General features: G+C 36.9%; 1 protein-coding gene across 1 annotated transcript in view; it reads right to left on the bottom strand.

Moving 5' to 3' along the window:
• LOC149774252 (uncharacterized) overlaps nucleotides 1-16175 on the bottom strand; it is a 38187-nt gene extending 22012 nt beyond the window's left edge. The window contains exons 1-2 of the mRNA XM_089945530.1: nucleotides 16019-16175; nucleotides 11857-11989 (exon numbers count right to left, since the gene is read on the bottom strand). Of these exons, the coding sequence (XP_089801656.1) occupies nucleotides 11857-11989; nucleotides 16019-16054 (169 nt within the window). The 5' untranslated portion in view covers nucleotides 16055-16175. The remainder of the gene's footprint in view (nucleotides 1-11856; nucleotides 11990-16018) is intronic.
• Nucleotides 16176-16732: the final 557 nt, after the last annotated feature.

Below are 16732 nucleotides of genomic sequence, written 5' to 3'. Positions count from 1 at the left end.
ACCCTGGTGCTAATTAATTTTCGAGTCTCATACTCTTGTGACAATCCAAGACGAATCTTCTCAACTGCACGGCACAGTGGAATAAATTCAGATACCTGATTTTCAGTTATCCCGGCAAGTGATCTGTAAACACGATCTTGCAAACCCTTAATGAACCTATAGCGAGCAGGGAGATTGTTCTTCCCCAAGCGTGATAGCTCATTCAAGGATTCAAAATCTGACATAATTGTTTCAGTGTCTAGTAAAATATTAAAACCTCGCTGTTGTAATTCTTTAATTTCAACAAGTATGGTATTTATATTTTCGTGATTCATATTATTATATATTTTTATATTTTTAATAGAAACACTTTGCATGAGAAACGCTAGCTTTCCAAAACAAAACGAGACAGTCGGAAACATTTATCCCCTGCAAGGGCCTAGATCGTCAAATAACGTTCTAGAACCCCACGAGGACTGCTTCCGACATGACAATACAACATGTAACACGAAACACTTTATCCCCTGCAAGAGCCTCTAGATCGTCAAATAACGTTATATAGGCTCAAGAGGACGTGTTTAGTGAATTGACAAGGACAAACATATAACACGTAACTTATCCTAAGGACGGACCCCTCTGACTGCCAAGTGACTCAGAGGCACATTTATTTACAAGACGAGACAGCCCTGGCTTCTAGGATCGAGTTCTCTAGCAGGCCCGGCAAACATTTATTTGACAACACAAACAACCTTTACCTCTGATTCGAGTATCACAGCAAGCAAAGGTACAATGAACATGTAATCTTATCCTAAGAGACGGTACAGAACAGACAACCTTTACCTCTGATTCGAGTATCACAGCAAGCAAAGGTACAATGAACATGTAATCTTATCCTAAGAGACGGTACAGAACAGACAACCTTTAACCTCTGATTCGAGTATGACAGCAAGTAAAGGCACAATGAACATGTAATCTTATCCTAACTTATCCTAAGACCTTATCCTATGACGACACAAACATACACAGGTGGGTCATTTTCTACGGTCAGCAGCAGAGCAAAACCATCCATTGAATCGACCATTGGATGGTGCACAAAAGACACCCGCCATTGGCGGATTAAATTTATGGTTTTGCTTGCGCGTGCTGACTTTCGATCGACCCAAAGGTCTTAGGGAGCGATTTCGTATATAACCCAACTGTTACTTGCGAGTTGGAAATTCGCTCTAGCAGTGGGCGGGACTTGTTTAAAATATTTTAATTGTATGTTTTCTTAAGCGCGGTCATATAACAAGCACAGAAGAGCAAAACAGTCGGATATATTCAGTAAAACGAGGATATTGTTTGTAAAAAAATATATATTCTACGGTAAATAAATGATTACATGTTATGAACTCGATAAAATATTTTATCAAGGTGGCTTTCTTAGGGGGAGCAAATCCTCTGACCAGCAACGACAACTCTGCAAAGCGTTACACACTCTCGGAGGAGTTATCGTCGTTTGTGTCAACGATAAGAGTTATATAACAGAATGAAATCTTCTGTTTGAGCTTCTTTGAAAATGCTGTTTTCTAGATCCCATCTGCGACATGCTGTACAGAAGGTGGACAAATACCGAAATACCTACCGGCTGCGCTCATTGATTGAAATATTATTTCTTCACGGGTCTCAACATTCACAGATTTCACTGCTCTTCTTATAGCTGTTTTACATTTAACTCTTCCTCGTATGGTATTCTTGCTCTGAGTGATCGCTTGAAGGTTTTCAATACTGTTATCAAGTCTGTTCCCGTTAATATGATCAATGACAAGGCCTTTAGGGATCTCTCCGTTAAAAACCTCATAGACGAAACGATGACATAAATACCTCCCTTTCCTAACAGTAAATCTTAAATAACCAGCATTATCAACTGTACCAACTTGTTTCCTCAGCCTGTAGTTTCTCACTATGCCATCTCGGTTTGCCTCATAATTTGGAATAGTTGGATGTCGGACGAATTCTTGATTCATTATACTATAAGCAAATCATTGTCTAATTCATAATTTGTCTGAAAACTTATTTATGTAATCACGCTCGCATTTGAGAGCGTTATCACAGTCTGGATTTTTTTTATCATAATACCGTTTTAGTTCTCGATAGCGTTTTCCACCACACGCTGAACATAATTGCGTTTTTCCTCGTACTCCAATGCCGCATCTGATACACGGTATCGGTCCTAGACTCCCACCGCGGACCTGTTGAGCATGTTGTCCACAGTATTCGCCTCTGCAGGGTTTGCTACACGGCGCTGATGAATTTAGTTTGATCCACTTGCATTGGTTCATCATATAATATATTTGTCTATTTAAATATTTGTCTTAATTATAATAATGGGTTTTGAAAGACTATCCAGAATAAAACCCATATCAGGTTCTAGATTCGATCTTGACCGGTTAACCGCTGATCCACGACGAAGAGAGTTAGCAGAGGTAATTGGTGTTATCAAGAATGCCAAAGAAGAGTTTCGTCGTGATGGTGCCGCACACACGTGGTCTTCGTATAAAATTATCCTCGGAAACGCGAGCATTTCTCGTGACCGTATCATTGATGCTACCATGAACGATACAATCGCGCGTAACATAATTGGGTATCTCGACGATAGAAGATATTTCGTACAGATAAAATTTATTGTTGGAGTCGGCGAGGGAACGTGGATTATCAGAGACAAACTAGACCCTGTTCTTGATGCCAGAGGCGTTCGTGGAAAAACCGTTCTGTTAAGTAAAGACTCAAAACCGGGAGTACTTGTTGGGATTGATATACCATATTATGCCAGAGCGTATCCTGTGACCGCAGTTGTTTATGGAATTTATCCGATGAAGAAACCACGCGTTGATAAACTCAAACCGATGAAGGTGTCGGTGTTGAATTGTGTAGCTGAGCGAGTAATGGAACATTTTAAAAATGCAATGCGAGGAAACGGCCTAACACCGCTAAGACAAACTAAAATAACAGCGTGGGCGACACGAGTAGCGGATAAAGGAGCGTCAATAAATGATGTTGCTGAGCTAGAGCGATTACTAAAATTTCCTATAACGGTTTCATCGTTAACCGGTGAGGTATTGTATGAGTGTAAATACAATTCCCGTGGAACACCAATAACTATTATCGATCATAACAGTCACGCCTGGACTGACTCGGTTAGGATATTTCCGCAAGACCGTGTTGTGAAGTATTATCCGGAATTGCAAAGCAATTCTGGGAGCATGTTTGATTTTATTTATCAGATAAGTAAAACCGATCCAGTGTCTGTGTGGTTATTCAGAAGTAGCGAAGATGGAGAATATGATCAGTTTGTGAGACCCAACGGGGAAATATACAGAACAATGGCGTTACAGCAGGAAATGAAAAAACTCGCAGAAAAATATCATGCTGGCAACACTGATACGTTACTGACACACTGTTTTACTGTCCCGGGTGTTGTCGCGCATGTAGCCCGGGAACGAAATTCATGGAGACCAACTCCGAAAAGTTTTCTTGCTGATATCCAGCAGAGCTGTGTCGAATACGGACACGGCGGTTTGTGGAATACTCAGTATGATCACCGCGGTATGATATCCGTGGACATGACGGCGTGTTATCCAGGAAGTTTCCTTGGGCGTGGAGAATGCAGCGAATATTTTAAACGGTTTGGCCACGCTGGCAATACCATGACAAGAGTAGCTGTCAACGGTGTTTTACCCGATTTTGACTTGACCGGATTTGCTTGTGTGTCGTCGTTTAAATTCGCTAAGGATTTACATCCTGTGTGTTATGTTTGGTTTGGCAGACATTTCGTTGAGAAGCGATGGGCACCGATAGTGTTATTGCGATACATGCTTGACAGTCGAATACTGTTGTCGCTGACGGTCAGCGAAGCGATTATATGTTATTGTCGTCAAACCGAAGTTTGGTTGCCAACTCCAACGCCGGTTACGTTAGAAGAAGTCATCGAAGATTGGTCACGAGAATATCCAGAAACTTCTATCGACGCTATCATCAAGAAAGCTCCTGAAGTACTTAAAAGCAAACTCAGAAATGATGAAAGCACAGCAAAAGATCTAGGACGAAGAATAATAGGGAAATTCACTCAAGGTGGAGCGTATGATCATAAACAACATCACAGTCGATTAATCATGGACAAGACTGAATTGGATCTTATTGTCGCTGATGCAGCCACGAACAACATGTTCTGTAACCGCAAAGATGTGTTTCTGTCAAACGGGGAAAAACTAGGGACTGTTTTTAGTTATATTGACGGAGAATCATCTCAGTACATACATTTGAGATCTTCGATGCTGGCTTATGTATCCATAAATTTGTTGTCGATGATCAATGGATTCCCTGTTGCCGCAGTGAGAGTTGCAACGGATTCATTTTATATTGATAAAAAACACTCAGCGCTGTTGGATAATGTTATATCGGATGATCCATCGTGGGGCTCGTGGAGAATAAAGAATGAAATGTTACACGGATATTGTAAATCGGCTGATGTTGAAATCGAGGATGAGTATCGCAGCGCAGAAATATCTTCGATGGTTTCGTCGGGGGCAACTTCGTTGTTGCCGCCGGTGCACGATCCTGTTACAAGACACAAAACAGTTTATCTGAACGGTCCTGATGGTTCTGGTAAAACAACTCGAGCGATTGAATTATTTAGAAACTCTGACATGATTGTGCTAACACCCACACACAGACTTGCCAGGGAGATGAGACAACGGGATGTTAACGCGTGCACGTATCACAGTTTTTTCAAATACAGCGGCGGCACGTGGACACCTGAACGAATGGGAACGAAATATATTCCCGAGAAAATCATCTGGGATGAGATAGACACTGTGCCGTTGGATACATTAAAACAGTTTCTGGATTGGCTGCTAAAGAAAAATACCGCAGTGGTGATGTGCGGCGATCATGGTCAACCACCCCCATTTACAGGTGAATCTCCACACGAGTGGCTGAAAACTTTTGTAGATTATTATGAGGAAATAACTAACGATGTTAGAGCACTCGATGAAACGCTGAAAGAGTTTAAGGCACTGATCAGGCTACAAACCAATAATGTCCAGTGTGAGATAATGCGTGAAATAATTCCAGAGACTTCGCTGAGCGACTTTTGGGAAACGTGGAAACCAGGTGATTTAATTGTGGCAAGTAGACAGATAGTCAGGGACACACTTCAGCAGCGGTTATTTCAGTTACATCAGAAGAAATTTCCCATGTTGCCAGTGCCGTTGTGTTATAGACCAGCTGATACGCGATTGCAGAATATTGATGTTGATATTCCAGGGCGCCTGACTGCGTCGGGTCCGGAGAAACAGAATTTAGTATTAAATGATATTGTCACAGTTGATGTTGATGCTGTTGAACAGGCACTGAAAATGAGCAAATCCCCGTGGACGCTAGGATACGCTATGACCATCCACAGTTCGCAGGGACTAACTATTTCAGATACAACAGTTTGGATTGTTGATGATCGCATCGAGTGGTCAAATTTAGTTTATTTAGCCGTGTCAAGAGTAAGAAGGATAGGTCAGTTACGAAGAATTGTATTAGATGATGTTGTCAACGACAGCTCAATCGCTGATGACACAATAAGAAAGAAATTAGCCGGTTACAAACAGAGCGACAAAAAAATGGTAGAGAGTTTGATCCCAAACAAAGTTTGGATGTTGAATTTGTAATACAATTACAACAACAGCAGAATAATCACTGTGCGAGTTGTAATTGTTTATTGCTGTGGCAGTATTCGAAAAACGACCCAAGGCAATTCACCGTAGATAGAATAGATAGCAGTCGCGGTCATACACGTGAAAATGTGATGTTGACCTGTCTTGAGTGTAACCGACGCAGAGGTGTTGCTGCAGTTATTTAAATGATTGAATCACTTCAGTGCGGATCACTTTAGTGATCGGGGTGGTAATTGTGTATCCTCGGGAATCACCTGAAGTTGCTCGCGTTTAAATCCGCGTTGAGGAGCAGTCGAATCTAATCTGTAGATTGCGTTTCTCCCAGTTGATCTGGTTATGCTGGATATCTTATGTGTAGTAACACTCCATGTGGGATCGGTTGCTCTTTTTTTTCCTCCTTCTAGTTCGCCTGGTTCGTATAAATACCTAACGGTGACATTACCCAGCAGTGGGGACGCTAGCGTCCCTGGCTGCGTTGAAACATTTTGTTGCTGTTGTCCGCGTTCACTGACGCGGGGTATATATTTTGTTGTGATTGCATTTACAGGTCTCATGTTTGTTGTTCTGGTAATTTCATTATTCAGTGCGGCTATCACGTTTGGCAGTCTTGCAACCCATTCACGAGATCTCGTATCGTAAATGAATTCCCTCGCGTACTGGTATCCGAATAATCTCTCAGCGAGTGTTCTATTAAATCGCTCAACAATTGCCTGATCCCGATGAATTTCAGTATGTCCTCGTCGTATGGTAACGTTATGCTGCTTTGTCAGTGATGACACCGCGCCCTGAAATTCCTTGCCAGGATCAACTTGTAATAATCGTGGCCAGTTTAGAGGTCCTCGTTGATAAATTCGTTTAAACGCAGAGGCGACTTCGGACGCTATTTTAGTCGCTAACGGTTCTGCTTCTTTGTATCTACTGGCAACATCAACTACTGTTAGCGCGTATTTGTATATTTTTCTACGGACAGTATCATGAGGCAGGAATAGTATGTCAGCCTGATGAACTTCATTGGGCACACTAACATCAAAATGTGCAAAGTTGATTTGTCGAGGTGGTGGTAAGTAGATTTGCCATATTGCTTGTTTTGATAGCCAATTTTTGGCAACCTCGCGTGTTACTGATGCCGCGTTGGCGAGTTTATTAATTGCTGAGTTACCTCTCCAGTATCCGATTGGGGAATAATAAATCGCTTGCATTTTTATTTAATTATCCAGCGCCTAATACTAATTTAGATTTCATCGCTGATCTTACTAACCAATTAGCGAGTGACTCCTTAAATGATTTATTTTTTATGGCGCTTAGTGCATGAATTAATTTCACATCCGCGATATGCCTGTCTTGTAGATCTTTACTTCGATAAGCAACATCATGTATGTGACACGCTGCGTCGATAGCGTTTATCGGATACTCTCCCGGTTTTGGTTTAGATTGTTCATCAAGTCTGATATCTAGTCGGGTCCCTGGACCGCAGTAATTGTATCCTGGGAGATGTTTTTCTCCGGGATACTTTGCCCAGGGAGTTCCGGGGAGCTTTCCAAGTTTGGCTGCAATGTCACCTCCGCTAAATTCTCGCTTTTTTTTTGAAATCTAAATTTTTTTGTGCCACATCGCGTACACTTACCAGAAAGTGCTTGTCTGTTATTTTTTGTTGTAATGGTTGTTAGATCATTCGTAGGGGTTCGTGCCTTACACTTCACACAATATAGATCCATAATTATTATTCTTTATATACAAATGGAAATTACAGATTTTTCTGCGACAAAAAAGAAAGAGCCAGTTAAGCATAATTCAGTGCTACCAAACTCTATCCGCGCGATTATAATTGGGCCATCCGGTTCAGGTAAAACACAGCTGTTGCTGAACTTGATAATGAAGTGGATGAAATGGGATAAACTGTATTTGATAGCTCCATCTGTAGATGATCAACGATGCTATAACGTTATAAAAGATTTTAATGAGAGTGCAAGCGCGCTGAGTAAAGACGGTGAGGATGTTGTTGAATTTATCACTGATATCGAAGAAGCCCCCAGCGTCGAGGATCTTGATGAATCAATTAACAACCTAGTAGTGTATGATGATGTTATGTTGGACAAGCAAAAAAATCCCGCAAGAATATTTTCCCGGGGACGTCACAAAAACACTGATGTGATTTATGTTACTCAGCGTTATACACAAATTCCTAAAGTAATCAGGGATAATTGTAATCTTCTTGCGATATTCAATGGAGTTGATACACATACACTGAGAAATATTCATCAAACCTGGTGTGGTGGCGATATGGATTTAAATAAATTTAAAAATTTCTTCAGTCATGCTCAAAGAAAACCTCACGGATTTGTGACAATAAATTTACACGATCCCAGAACAAGATACCGTATTGGACTTGATACACTATTTGCAACATAAAAATGTTTTTCCTTGGAAACTCATTTCCCAGAGCAGCAGAGGGGATGGACCCGACCCATGGATTTTTCAATAACGACCCCGCCACGGAAACTGTTTCAGATTTATTGAAGTAACCCAAGTTGTCAGTGCAAACTCAACGAGTTTGTCCCTGGAAACTCTTCGAGTTTTCGGGGGACATTTTTTTTTGTCCTGTATTCTGAATAGAAGGGTTTATTTCGTCGAAATAAGCCCTCTATCGAGGAATAGTTTCCTGGAGGGGTTTATTGTGCAAAAAGTTTCGGTCTGTACAGCCCCTCTGCTGCTTGTTCTTGTAGCGCTCCTTGTAAATATTTCATTATCGGTAACCACATGAGTTGAAATTTCATTTCCAGCGTAGTCTGCTTATGAAACTATCATTTAGCTGGGTCTGCACGTTGCCATTTTGCAGTCTAGAAATCCACTCCTTTATTACAAATAAGCGTTAAAAATTTATTAGCACCAATTTAATGGCAACATCGACCCAAATACTTATCAAAAATGACTAACCCCTTTCATTTCAGAAAAGTGTTTGCGCTGGCTGGAATGTTTTCTTTAAATATTTTTTTCATTTTTCTCTTTCAAATTCGCAAATAGACCTGTGTAGTGAACAATGTATCACAAAGTTTGGATAAGATAATACAGTATTTATTTCAATTATTTCAAGTACATGAAAAAATTATAACTTACTGTTTCTGCGCCTTTTTAGGACACGTATCGCAATCACCATTATCGCCAAAATGAATAGGATACCAAGACATACAGAAAGAATGATATAGACATTCATACCAGATGACTCAGGTGACTTTATTGAAGAGTTGTCTGTAAAATACCACAACATGTATATATCAACTGTATATATATTTATATATATAATTTTAGTTCTTGCATTATACACGAGGAGTTGTATTGCTATGTCATACTGACGAAATCTGAACGAGCCCTAACTTGATGACGGCGACTAGTATATTTAACACAGAATTGTTAAGGAAATGTTTAATGCATTTTTGTAAATGAGAAGAAAACATAGCGCATATGTATATATAATCCTTTAATGTCTGGTACATATGATGACCTAATAAGTAAAATTCCCAATTAGTTCATCATTTTATACTGACACTGTCAGTGGGTTCGGAATCTGAAAGTATAATGCATTTGCAGAAGCAAACCAGTATACCTTAAAACAGCTACCATACTGAGACTGGCACTGCCACAGTCACCTTACAGTGTTGTTCCTAATTTATTTCAGTAGGAAACTGCATCTCTTTCCGCCAGTTGGCACTCAGTCCCTCTTGAAGGCAACCCATGATTTAATCTCTCTCGTTGACGCACGAAAATGTGCCATGAATAATAATTTAGGATGCCAATTTGTCAGCATTTACGATATATTTCACTTCCATTGTATATAGTGTCTGAACGAAACAGTTCCTACGATTTTCATCGCATATCACATTTCAATTTTATTTGTACTTTATATTTACCAATTCCGCACTTTCATCCGAATCAACTGTATTAGGTGTCACACCTGATTCAATCAAGTATAGTAATATCGACACAAACTGTATTTTTTTAAACACTAAGACACGAAAAATGTTTTGATCAAAATGCATTTTTCTATACACTCGTAGCCCAAATATGTTGTGGTCTTCGGGGTAGGGTCTGGAGGTAGATAATAGTATGTCGTCTTTCACCAATATCTAGTCAATATTTAACAATATCAAAATGCAGTAAAAAGTAATTTAAATAGGACTGTGAATACCTGGCTCATCACATCACCAATCCTAGTATCAAATATCATTTACTCCACAAGATATACAATATATATATATATATATATATATATATATATATATATATAGAGAGAGAGAGAGAGAGAGAGAGAGAGAGAGAGAGAGAGAGAGAGAGAGAGAGCTCTAGGGCGCCATTCCCGACGAAATAACATGTGTTGCATACCTTGAGCTGCCATGACAGTTCTTATGATTTATTTTCAACAACACGGAGAGCCTACAGCGACTACATACGTATATACCACATGTGCAAGGGGAATTATACTTAGTCATGATTGTGTGAGAATTGGTGCGAGGAGATGAACTACAATAAAACACTACTAATCTCTCATACTGGTTTCCTGTGCCTAGAACCTACATGATATATGTAAGAATAGTATTATAGTGCGCATAAAAAGGTCAAGAGTATTTAGTTTTATGATGAGAATAGTATTCTAGTGTGGATAGTAAGCATTTAGACGATAGCATACTATTTATACGCGTTAACCACATAAATTATAGGTTTACAAGATTTAACAATTACCGGTAGATGGTATCTTTGACATGCATATTGTAGATTCTAGATTTTACATCCAGGCTATCATTTTGACCTATGCAGGACTTTATAGCATCCACGAGATTCGCAATGTTGTTACGAACAGGAAGACGAAAATAACAAGAAATGACGACAATAATGAAGAAGATGATGATGATGACGATAACGGAAAATGGTAGTAAACAATATGAAGAGTCCAAAATTGATATGAAGTATTGCAAAAAGAATTCCGACCTGGATCACAGATGTTCTATTTAGCCGAATCATATCTGTATTATTACATACTTATATTTATGTGCATGTCCAGCAGAACATACACGGATGGACTCTTTGCACGTTTCTCGCTCTCTCTCCCTCTCTCTCTCTCTCTCTCTCTCTCTCTCTCTCTCCCTTCTCTGTAGTATATATATATATATATATATATATAATATATATATATATATATATATATATATATATATATATATATATATATATATATATATCTATATATATCTATATATATATATATATATATATATATATATATATATATATATATATATATATATATATATATATATATATATATATATATATATATATATATATATATAAATCATAATGTGAAGGTTATTGACTACTGTTTAGCAAATGATGAATTACCATAGACAATTACCACTCAGGATAAGTACAAGTAGTCTGAAGGAATATTACGTAATTCATCTGATTATAATATTAGAGTATTATCATAATGACGCTATTAGATTTTTATTTGTTTATAAACTAGATAAATATTAGTGCTATATTGTACGCGCAATGATGCGATTCCGACTTCAGTTTCTTAAGGAAATTTACATTTATCAAAATCGTAATCATAGCAATGAGCATTCTCTAAAAGAAAACTGAAAGAAACACATGACACCCTATATAGATGTTTTAGAAATGATTTCATGTTTTGCTGTAATATGGCTCTAGTATCTTGCTTTTCCAAACAGTTCAGAAGAGTTTAATACTTAAATCAAAGAGAACAAATCACTTTTCAAAGTACTCCATTCCGATGATTTTATAAAAGAAGAATGTATAAGGCTTAGTTACATTGCTTTCAATGTGTTTCAAATACTAGTTCAGTCATCGTGTTATGATATTTATGAAATATGTCAGCATTCGATATTCCTTTCAATCTACTGGACCTTATTGTACAAAGGCGGTTTAATTACGTTTGTCTCACTTAATGCCTATTAGTCAGGATCATTCATGCTGTGGTTTGATTTCTGGTGCACTTACATTTCACAAGCCACCATCCCCATCAACAAACATTATCGGAAGGATCAACAAGGAAGTGATATCAAGGTTGTTCTAGTTTTAGGAATAATGGTGGGTCTTACCTCCAGGCATAAACATTGTGATATAATTATGTGACGGAACAGAACTACATATGTCTTACTTCCTTCTATTGTGATGCTGTTACAGTAGTCCTGGGGCATTATGTTTCTCACACAAGCTAGGGACGGACCTTCAATGCAGGCATGATATATACCAGCTTCCTTCCCTGGTGTAAGCTTTAACTTTTCTTTGTTCTGTAATATAACATATTTATAAAGCATTTGGTTCATAATTTCAAATGTTGTGGATCAATTCCAATGCTATATCAATGAGTCGCCGCGAAGAATTATTAAACAATAGGCATTAATTTAGAAATTTTACAAAGCATGTTTCTTGCTTAATTCGCATCATTTATCAAATGCATTTATTTGATCATTTTATTCTTTGTGCATATTGTTTATCCTTAGGATTTTGGTTTCTTTTCAGTCGCAAGAATTGTGTACGCTCGTAAAATCCATAATTCTGACTTCCAGTCAGTATTTCAAAATACGTTCAAACAAAATACAGATTAAATTAATCTTGTTACGTATCAACTTATCGACGGTATATTGCCTAAGGCACTAAGTAATTGTTAATCTGGACAGTATGAGAGTAATATGTTACATGTTGTTAGGAGCCTATGCTCCAAACATAAGTAACAGAAGAGTGAGCGACAATAAACTTTGTACAATTTAACAAATAATTTATTTCCCTAGAATACAAAGAGAAAATGAGAACAGATAACTTTGATATTGCGAAGTGAATCCCCAAAGAATCCAAGAATTTAAGCCTGGTATGTGTTATTAGAACCCTACACAAATTTATATCAATATTGTATTTAATTATATTATGCCACGGAGTGTCTATACAAAGTAACTGATATGTTTTTTGAGAGTCGAGTCTTCAGACACAAAATGTCATATTTCATTTCATGATGTATGTTAGTGTATGCAACAATATCTTGTCTTGTTTTCCGTAACAAAAACATAATGTGTTGCTAACATTTGTAAAGATTTATTTAAGATTGATGTGAAATTATTTCCGAAAGAAACTAATGCAGTTGCTAGACGGTAATTATCTTGATGTGCATTTTTACATAGTTATTTTCGTGTTTGTTGCTTCATTGCTTTCCTAATATGTCTGTGCTGGGTTTATGTTAAACACTTTGTTGGTCGTATTCTGTTCTATCCTTATCTTTCGACATGCACTAACAAACATCGGTCAGCTGTGGCCACTATCAATAACAATCATGCATTTCATTTGAAATGTTTATTTTTGCTTTAGGGATGAATTATAATTACTCGATAAGAAGATTGAAACCATTTTAATATACATATATAATACTGATATATTTCGCTTTCATACTTGATAATTACTAGCCCATGTCAATGTCGTAGATATTGGCGCAAAATTATTCTTTCTTCTCTTACATCCCAGTATTTTAAAAATCCGTTAAGACTCTGAGCTTGGTTGAGTTTCAGTATACCGTTCATATAAATATAAAGTGTCAATACAGAATGTTCATCTAGGTTAATATGTCCAAATTTCTATAATTACAAAACCTTCCGTTTGATATTGAAAGCTCGTTATATTTAAAATATATCACTTATTTTTGCATCCCTGCTTGTTTAAAATTGTATGTAGTGGTTGAAATAAAGGAAGAAAATTTGGTTATATAACCTATAATTGTATTGTCAAAATTCCACTTAATCATTCGAACTATATCATCCTTGATATAATTATTCTCATTAGATATTATTGTGTTCGTATCTCCTGAAGACATATTGGGGTGTAATATATACATGGATGTGATTTTGTCATCTTACATTGTTACAGTATCATCCTGTAAATATTGTCTCTACTTGACTGTTGTATTTATCTTCTATCCGGTTCCTCTCAATATCAGAATCTTTAAACAATTTAAAACCACAGATGCTCAGATTGCCCCCCCCCACGTACCCTTCACTGGCTGCCCGTTTGCTCCAGCATTAAACACAAACTATGTTCTTTCTGTTACATTTCGTTGAGTGCATCCAGTCTAAAAATACCTCTTGAATGTCAAGTATATGTATATGCACAATGCCTGTAGATACTTGCACTCATCTTCTGACACTCTTAGTCTCATCAATCCATCTACACAACGCAACAACAACGTGTAAAACTCTTTTGCGTAACAGGGCATATATGCGTCGTGACAATGTATATCAATGCTTCCTTTAGATGATATGTCCGGTGTATCAGTGGGAGTCTTATATCGTGTGCAATATCCATTTCAAAATCACGCGGAACCAAATACTAATCACGGATTTGTATGTTCACCTATCTATTTAGTGAAAGATTGTGATAGACCATGGACTTTCACCTCACAGAGTACCAATAAGCGAACACATCGGTGATCATTCTACCATTCATGAGCAATATGTCTGAGTAACCGATTGTAAATCTGGCATTCGTATTATATATCTCGTCCGAATGTTGGGCATCCATAGTGAGGTTAAGTGCACTCTCAAAAGTTAGTTCAACATCAGGGTAATATCTTAATACAGTTATATTTTGGGTAATTAGAGAATTGTGGATTTGTTATCTTCCATATGTTTACTTCTTCTCAAAAAATATTTAATATGTTGACAAACTTCTCACATGAATTAGGTTATGGAAGATTATGCTTTGAGTAGTTTTTCAAATTTGAGTCAGTTTTCAGTAAAACTTAGCACGTTCCACATTCGATATTTCAACGAAAATAACATTCTCAAATATAAAATCACATAATCTGCTGTAACCACAAAAGAACAAACACGGAAACGACACGTAATCAAGTGCGTTGGTATCGACCTTTGCACGTAAAAAACAAATATCCTTTCTGAGGAAAGAGTTCGTGCTAACAGAGCGGCAACGTGTGCAATGTTACGCTGTTTGCCTTATAGTCATGAATGTCACCAGTACTTTTATATCCCCCTATGCTGATACTTTAAATGCTATTATTATTATTATTATTATTATTATTATTATTATTACAATTATTATTATTATCATTATTATTGTTATTATTATTATTATTATTATTATTATTATCATCATTATTATTATTATTATTAGTATTATTATTATTAGTATTAGTATTTATTTGTTTTCTTTTCATTGTCATGCAAAAGGTGCATAAATTACAGCTTTTCTTCCAGAAGGGCGAATGACCACATATCAAGAAACTCTAGTATTAGACTGCAGCCTTTCTCTTTTTTCACATTTGTTTCAATCATCAGCAAAAGTGTTCAAGCCGAAGATTAGTAGTTTACGCCATACACAGCGAAACAAGTCTCAAACATATAACACAAAGATTTACTCCTGTCTCAAATTACTAAACAGTTGCACCTAATAATATCCAGATAATTCCCTACTTTAAGAAATTAGCGAAGGTTCATTTTTAAAGAGTCTATCCCATGCAATCATGAAGTCCGGTGAAGGCTTTATTAATCCATGGAGTCTTAGTCTTAACGTCTAGTGAATACTTTACATTTCGACGTCTGCTCCTAAAAATTGGCTCTGTACTCGGCTTAAGAAATATGTACCCAAAACTGGCACCCCATAATGAAACAAATAATTACTAAACTCGAACAAAGCGATAAACAGACATAATTACAAACAACACATAATCTAGTTATATTACTGACCAGTAAAAACAAATTCATATCGGAGTGGACTATTTCAAATACAAAATAGTGCATTATAGATTAAATGGTTTGAATATAATGAAAATTGCAAAATTTCTCTTTAAATGGTCTTGGTATCGATTTCGAAATTAATTCAGCATCCACACGATTTTATAAAAATGATGATGTCAATGAAGCTGATGACCACTTTAGATAGCAAGGATTTGTTAAAACAATTAAAAAAAAAATTATATTTAATGCAATTTGTCTGAATTGGGGATTATTATAACATCCCGGCATACACATATTTCAGCATGCTAGAAACTCGCGCAAACGATTGAACGGTGAAGATTGTAATACAATATTTTAGTAGGTGAAGTAGTTACTTGCAATAGTGAATTTAGTTTACCTCGTCCAACTAATGTAGGAAATAGGTGTCTTGCACAACATTTAAACACTCAGATGACTTGCCGACTATCAAATATATGCAACCATTGGAAGCAACAACAAAGTAATAGTACATATCCGCCGAACTAACGTGCGTGGTTTCACTGAATATATAAAAGAAAAAGGCGATAAATGGGTTCATTTACTTACTGTGCTGGAAACGTCATCATTGTCCTTCCAGTACATGGTCGCTACAGGATATCCACAATCGTTAGGTTTCAGAGAGGCCAAGAGAATATTTCCGAATCGCGCTATTTTCGGCTTGCAGTTTTTGGTTGGTGGGACTCTCAGGGTTAAACATAAAATACTCGAGTTATGACATTAATATTTATACCTGCAATGTGTAACAATCTTATAAGAGTTCTGAACTTCAAAGCATACATTTATTTGTATTAGTATGAAAGACTATTACAGTTTCATGTTCAGTTTAATTTGTATTGATGCGAATTGCGCGTGTTCTATATTATGCTACAAAACCTTAGATGTGACTGGTATATTAATATTATCATTAGATTTATTGGTACAATAAATCAACATAAAACGATATCAGGGACATTCTTAAACAACATATCGTAAATATTCAATTTCTCACCCATATGACAAAAGAAATCTCACGATATTATAATGTGTAACTTGTTCTTGACTGCTGTTATTCTCCTTTGTTTTCATGAGTTTTCTTCATATTAGTTATCTCAGTTCACATGTCGTTATCTCCTCATGAATAGTATGGTATATTTCAGCGATAATTGTATATACGATTGACAACCGTAGCTTAATAACTCGATTATTTCAATTTGACGAGGAAAGACAATATATAAATGGCATGAAAACAGTTAATATCATAATTTTCCAGAACCAATCTAT

Source organism: Sinohyriopsis cumingii, unplaced genomic scaffold, assembly GCF_028554795.1.
Source record: "Sinohyriopsis cumingii isolate HCF-2022 unplaced genomic scaffold, ASM2855479v2 utg000360l, whole genome shotgun sequence".
In the NCBI taxonomy this organism is placed as follows: domain Eukaryota; kingdom Metazoa; phylum Mollusca; class Bivalvia; order Unionida; family Unionidae; genus Sinohyriopsis; species Sinohyriopsis cumingii.
This window is presented reverse-complemented; position numbering and strand designations above follow the sequence as displayed.